Source organism: Tripterygium wilfordii, chromosome 6 (genome assembly GCF_013401445.1).
Source record: "Tripterygium wilfordii isolate XIE 37 chromosome 6, ASM1340144v1, whole genome shotgun sequence".
NCBI lineage: Eukaryota > Viridiplantae > Streptophyta > Magnoliopsida > Celastrales > Celastraceae > Tripterygium > Tripterygium wilfordii.
Window position 1 is genome coordinate 12,766,721 of NC_052237.1, and position 7,000 is coordinate 12,773,720.

At 40.6% G+C, this 7,000-nt stretch overlaps 1 protein-coding gene across 1 annotated transcript; it reads right to left on the reverse strand.

Moving 5' to 3' along the window:
• Positions 1-431: 431 nt before the first annotated feature.
• LOC120000766 lies at positions 432-1,647 on the reverse strand. The gene is made up of 3 exons (XM_038848881.1): positions 1,109-1,647; positions 620-927; positions 432-538 (listed from the first exon to the last, which is right to left on the reverse strand). Exons 1-3 carry the CDS (start codon positions 1,645-1,647, stop codon positions 432-434), a joined length of 954 nt encoding a protein of 317 aa, XP_038704809.1.
• Between the last annotated feature and the right edge of the window lie 5,353 nt (positions 1,648-7,000).

Genomic DNA, 7,000 nt, shown 5'->3' on the forward strand with positions numbered 1-7,000 from the left:
GTCTTTAGGACAGGCCTTGTTTAGATCTGTGAAATCGACACACATACGCCACTTTCCATTCACCTTCTTCACCATGACCACGTTGGCCAACCAATCTGGGTACTGCACTTCTCGGATGAACCCAGCTTCAAGTAATTTCCCCACTTCTTCCTTGATAGCGATTTGCCTCTCTGGGGTGAAGTTACGCTTCTTCTGCTTGACCGGTTTGGTTCCCGGTATGATACTCAAACTGTGAGAGATAACTTCTCTACTAATCCCGACATCTCGTGCGCACTCCATTCGAAGTTTTTAATGTTAGAGAGGAGGAGCTTGGTTACCTCCTCAGCTAACTTTTTATTTAACTGAGACCCAAGGAATAGATTCTTTTCAGTTCATTCTTCCATGGTTATGGGAAGAAGCGCTTCATCTGGTGTGGGCTTTAGTATCTTCTCTTATTCCCGAACATCTAAGCTTTCGACTGATATGGAGGTCTTCTTCTTATCTTTCAAATCAGTATAGTGAATCATTCGAGCTAACTTCTGGTCCCCCTTCACTTCTCCTACCCCATTAGAAGTTGGGAACTTCATTTTGAGGTGGTAAGTAGAGACCACCGCCCGAACCTTGTGCAATAATGGCCTGCCGATGATGGCGTTGTAGGGGGACTGTACATCTACCACGAGAAGATTGATCATATGCATAACCGTTCTTGGGTAGGTTCCCAGAGTAACTGGTAGGGATATGACTCCCTTGGGTATTATGGATTCCCCAGCGAATCCATATAGAGGAACCAAAAAACTCTTCAATTTATCTTCTGAGATCTTCATCTCTCTGAAGGCATGATAAAATAAGATATCTGCTGCCCTACCATTGTCCACCAGGACCTTTTTCACCGTGAAGTTGGTGATAACTGCTTCTACTACTAGGGCATCATCATGTGGGTTCGGATATCTTCAGCATTTTTTCTGAGAAAGTAATTTTTTCTTCATCCCTTCTCGGCTTCTTTCTTTCCTTACTCACTTCATTAATTCGAGCATAAGCCCTTCTTGCCGAGGACCTTTCTCCTCCTACGGCCAAACCTCCTACAATTACTCCAATTGTTCAAGCAGTCCCCCTTTGGTGACGAGGAGACCTATCCCTTCTTCTTTGTCTTCTTCGATCGTTATCCTTATCATCGCTATCGGTGCTTCTCCTCTTTTCTTCTTTATCTGAAGTGAACTGCTTCAGGTAGCCTCTCCTAATGAGACCTTCGATCTCATCCTTGAGATGTCTACATTCTTCAGTGTCATGGCCATGATTCATATGGAACAGACAATATTTATCCGAAGTATGCTTTTCGGGCGGGGCCCTCATTTTCTTAGGCAACTTCAATATATCCCTGTGGCTTACTTCAAGAAGGATATTATGCAATGAATTATTTAGTGGAGTGTAGGAACTATACCGTGGGATTGGACCCTGGTCAGTCTTCCTACTGGATTGATCATCCTTCCTCTTATCACTTTTTCCTTCCACTTTTCTTTGCTTATTGCTTGGAGGGGGTAAGTCTTTCTCAGTCTTTCCCAAGGCGCTCGAGCCTTTTTTGGTAGGGGCTGAGGAAAAAGAGAACTGAGAAATTTTCATCACGCCCTCAGACTGCATGAACTTATCCCCCCTAGCGTAGAGTTCTCCCATGCTCTTTGTGTAACGGTCCATCCCGCAGGATATAGCCGGGCCCATAGACCGCTACCCCCAACCCCTCACCACCACTCCCAGCCACGGCTGCGAAAGGTAGATTGTTGATGAGAGTCGATCCCGCGACCTCTCACCCTTTAACATAGGTCCCTCAGGCACACTATGTCACCAACTAAGCCATGACATTTCTTTGTCAATGAACGTACATACGCTTCATCCCTTACCGTCCTTACCAGAGCCGAAATAGCTACTTCTACCTGGACATATGGAATTTCCTAGCATGCTGTGCTGAACCTAGCAAGAAATGATCGAAGTGATTCTCCTGGCTCATGGTCGAGATTCATCAGGTCAAAACTAGTCTTTGCCGCCCTACGTGCGGCGGAGAAGTGAAGCGCAAGTTTCTCTGACAAGTTCCCAAAACTAGTTACACTATGTCTTGGTAATTGATTGAACCAAGTTCTTGCTGGTCCGAAAAGGGTTGATGGGAAGATCTTACACATTATGAGGGCATTTGCCCCCCGACACTCCATCATTGATTTGAAACCTTGGATATAGTCACAGGGGTCAGTCAACCCTTCATACTTCTCCAGTTTTGGAACAACAAGGTGACGTGGCATTTCAGTTTCAAGTATTTCAGGAGCTAAAGGAGTTAGGATACTGTCCCACACTCCCTCCATTGGGGGCACTCCTTGAAGTGCTGCAATCTTCTTGTTCATCTTATCTAGGTGTCGGCCAACATCTTCATTGTAGGTAGTTCCCCTTCTAGTACTTTCTCCAACGATACCCTCGGGGTTCCCTCTCCGGGTTGTTTCCTTAGACCTACCAGAGTGTGAACTTCTCACTTCCTCATTGTTCCGAATTTCTTGGTTTTGTGGGGGAACTTCTTGCCGACCTACAGGCTGATTCGCTTGTGACTGTTGGTTCATGATTAGTTCAGTAAACATTTGTACCTGTTGGGAAAGTTGTTGGAACTGTTCCTGAGTGCAGGGTACTTGGGACTGTCCAGCTTGCAGGTTAGGCAGGTTTGTTCGGTCAGCAGCATCCCCATGGTGTTCCACCTCCTCATGATGGGCGTGATCACCCTGTTCCCTATCGAGATCATCAGGGTTAGCAACTCAACGACTTGTTTCTGAAATAGAAGTGACGTTCCTTCTCGATTTGACCATTATGGGTTTCTTTAGGGAAGTGTACTTCCTTCCCACAGACGACGCCAAACTGATGATGTCTGAAACAGGTCTACCCTATTAGACGAATAAGCCAAGTCAAACTGAGTAGGAATAACTGATTTCTCCTTTGTCGGTATGTGATCTCTTCCTTCCTTCCTTCCTACACAAGAAGTGAACGTAAGCTTCAGTAAGGCCTCGAGGGTGTACTCGAGGGGGACCTCTCCAACGCTCAAGTCAGTACAGTACTAAACTTGGGAGGATGACTCGTTGCTTAGAGCGTTGCCTCTTGCTCAGTAAGTATTTTAGAGTGCAGGAGTTAGAATGCCTACCTGAGGGCAGAGGTTCCCCTTTTATATGAGTTTGAAGTGTTTGAGTTGTAGTAGGAGTCAGACTCTCTCTCATTGGTTTTTCAGAGGGTTTCTCGGATGGTAAATTCCATCCGTATCCTTCTCCAAAGGGAAGTAGGACTCTTTTGAGAATTGGCGTCCTATGAGGACTCTTCTGCAACTGAACATTGTTTACCGAAGTAGCCCCTTCTGTTATGCACCGAGATGGGCACTTCCGTTCATGAGCCGAAGTGCCTTCTTCCTTGTTGTGCCGAGGTGAATACTTTGGTTAAGAACCTAAGTATACCCTTCGATTCTTCTACATCCATGGGCTTGCTGACATTTGTTCCACCACGTGGCCTTCTCCTATTATGAGGGTTATTTTAGGAATATCATAATTTTTGAGAAAGAATTTTAATAAACTCACAAAATAAAATAAGTAATTTTTGAGAAAGAACTTTCATAAACTCCCTAGACCTTGGGATGAATTAGCTTATTCCTCATATCCTACCTATCTAGAAAAGATAGGAAGAACTGATAATTTAGGACGTAGAATTCACTATGTTCTTAATTTGATAACTGAAGAACGTCTGAAAATACAAGCTAAAAACAGTTTAAAAATCAAGTTAATATTGGAAAACAATAAAACTGGAAAGTTGGTTATAGGCTAGAAAAGCCTAGAAAGAAGTTTAAAAAAGGGTTCAAATGAAAACCTTGGAAGGAAAATAAAATTTTCTAAACGACCGAAAATTTGTTAGGAGAAAACAAACTTACAACCTAATAGAAATTTTAGGATAATTTGTCAAAATAATCAAGCAGCAGATCTCAATATAATTATACGCCAACCAAGATATGTGTGGTGTTCGTAGGAAACCAGCATGGTATATATTTCTCATGGAATCAAGTTTTTCCATAAGTTAACAATTTTCCTTGTGCTTGCTTTAAAGTTTGCGATTCTATGGAAGAACCCATCTTCGCATGGAACGAATCAAAGCAACCACCATCATTGCCAAAGTCTGTCAGTGATAGACTAAACGAAATAGCAAAATATCAAATCCGGCAAAGTGCAACAGAGCGCCATGATGAACTAAATGGATTATGGATTGCACATCAAAAAGGTGTTAGCAACAGAGCACAATTCAGGAGACACATGAGAAATTTGGTCAACCTAATCAAGGACCAAACTTTTGATTATGAAAAACTTCAGAATACATGTTTTTGGCTCGTTAGTACAATGTGCTGAAATTGAGATTTTTCTTTTGATCAGATTAACAATTGTTGATGTAAATTATCGACAATCGAATTGTATAATAGTAATTGGGTAAATATAAGACAAAACAGAGAGATTTTACGTTGTTCGGCATTGAGCCTAAGTCCACGGTGCAAAATGATATGATATTTTTTTATCTATCCCTTGAGATTACAAAGTGAGTAAGAAATCAAAGTCTCTCCCCATCGAAACCTCTCCTTCCTTGTCCTAATGAACTCATTTTATGCTTTTCTTGAGCAGTTGCCAACAGTTGTGGCAGTTGGAGAAGTTCATAGCAGTTTGAAGGAGTTTACGACAGTTTGGAGGGGTTTGTAGTAGTTTCGACTATTACCATTTAACGAGGAACTGCCTTATCTTCGGCTTCATCCCTTAGTTATTGGTTCGGCTTTACTTGTATCAGCTTTGTATTGCCTTTTTAAGACCAAGTCCTTTTTGGACTGTATGTTCTGGTCTGATTGCTGTTGGGCTTCGTGGACCTAGCCTCTGTAGGCTTTTATGTTTGGTCTGACCCGTTTGTATTGTAAATAGATTAGGTTGAACAAGACCCATGTAATTTGCTGAGGTTGAACTTGACTCCTATAATTTGCCCCCTATTTTTAAGTTTGATTTAAACTTAAAAATATTTTGTTTGGGGTTGCGTCTTCTTTAGATTTCTTCGTCTCTTCACTTCTGTTTGTGATTTTTGTATCTTCGATTGTTGAAGTTCTTCTGCAATTGCAATTTTAGAACAATGAAAGTAACAGTAAAGATATTTCTTTCAAGATAAAACATAAATACTTCATTCATGGAAATAAATATGCAATGATGTAACTTCTAACGAGCCCATGTACGAATAACATCGTTTATGATATTCATTGCATTCCCCATATGGGCTGCAAGGTCTAAAAAAGATTCTTGTAATCGATAAACATTCTGATTTCGAGAATGACTCCAAGCGTTATCACGAACTCTGTTCAACGCATCTCTGGCTGCTCGAAGTACGTCCGTATAAGATTGGTTTCGCTCGTACTCATTTTGAAGATTTCTTTTGGCCTCCTCCAGAAGTCCTTTTAAGCCTTCAATGGAGTTTTGGGGGCTTTCCTCATACAATTCTTCAGATACCATAAATATCTCAAAGACAGAATTGTCTGGTTCATCATTGTTTCGAGATGTGGAACCTTCCCCTTTGGTCTCTGCATTTTTTGAAGACGATGGATCTTCATTTCTTGCCTTCTTTGAAGGAATGGGATTCTCTTTCTCATCCAGTGTTCTTTTCGCAGGAGTTGAATCAGAAGAACTCATTTTGCTAGATGTTGAGAGATTTTTGGACGGAAGAAGGAATGTCTTCTTCTTCTTTCTTATCGTGTATTTAAGGGTGAAGAAATCATGTTCAAAGAAGTAGTTATTTTTGAAGAACGTGGGGAAGCTAAATGGTTGCACCGTTTTTAGAGATTATAGTGTCTCTTTGTATTTTGGAATTGAATTTGAAATAAATGATTCAAATATCCCGCCTTTTATATTTGTGGTAAATTGTTTCTTTTTAATTAAAGAAAACAAAATGGAATTTCATGGAAATCTTTTTCGGAATAAAACTGAAGGAAGGAAAATAAACAGGAATTTAAATATAGGGTGTTGTTGGGTCTAAATTAACCTTACTAGCAAGTGTATTAGTCGGCGACTACAGCACAATGATAAGCAAGGGTCGAATCCACAGGGACGGTGTTATATCTAATCCAAATGTATATTTGTATGTACGTATGGACAATGCAAACAAAAGTAAAGTTCAACTCAAGATTGTTTGGTTGGGTAATTAAACTAAGACAAGCAAATAGCAAAGTGTTTTTGGTATTTTCTTAGAATAAAGATGCAACTAATGCAAGTGAGATGAATGAGATGAACACCAAGGCTTTGGAATCCCCCTTGGGAAATGACTTGCAATGACACAAATTCACACACATATTTGCTAATTCGGGCATAACGAATCCGTACCTAAGTCGGTTTTAGCGCACTTAAGCCAAATCTCCCTAAAATCGATTACTAGCCATCTTATTGGTCTAGGTCGGATATTCCTAAATACATTCTAGCCATCTTATTGGTCTAAACATGCATAGGAATTCATGGAGTTCTATGGAGATTAGAATTCATACAAATTGTCACCTAATTAAAGGGAGACACATTCATAATCAAGTGTTTCAAGAAGCATAATCTACTTGACATATTATTGTCTAAGCAAATTCTCCAAACAATTTCATCCAAAAACCTAAAGTGTTGGCCAAACACCACAAGCATGAAGAAATTGCAATCAAACATAGAAACACAAGATTTATACCCAAATCAACTCATATATATGTAAATCAAGTCATAAACAAAGTCATCAAACCCAAGGCTTCATCCTAGCCTTGGCAAAAGAGGTTTAGTTACACATAATGAGAGAAAAACACAAGAGGAGAGATGAGAAAATCATGAATAAACCCAATTAGTTGAGTAAATCCAAGTTGAGCTGAAGAATCTCTCCTCCTAGCTCCAAGAGTCGCCTTCCCCCTCTGGTTTCGCTCTCCAGAAAATCAGTTTTCGGTCCAAAAGTTGTCTGCGGCTCGGGCAATTCGCGAATT

Bases quoted from the DNA above. Each gene is read 5' to 3' on its own strand.
- LOC120000766 (XM_038848881.1), bottom strand. From the start codon at position 1,647: ATGGGAGAACTCTACGCTAGGGGGGATAAGTTCATGCAGTCTGAGGGC. The intron at 928-1,108 runs GTCTCCTCGTCA...AAAATGCTGAAG, and splicing joins AGACAAAGAAGAAGGGATAG to ATATCCGAACCCACATGATG. The intron at 539-619 runs GCAGGCCATTAT...CTAATGGGGTAG, and splicing joins CCCCTACAACGCCATCATCG to GAGAAGTGAAGGGGGACCAG.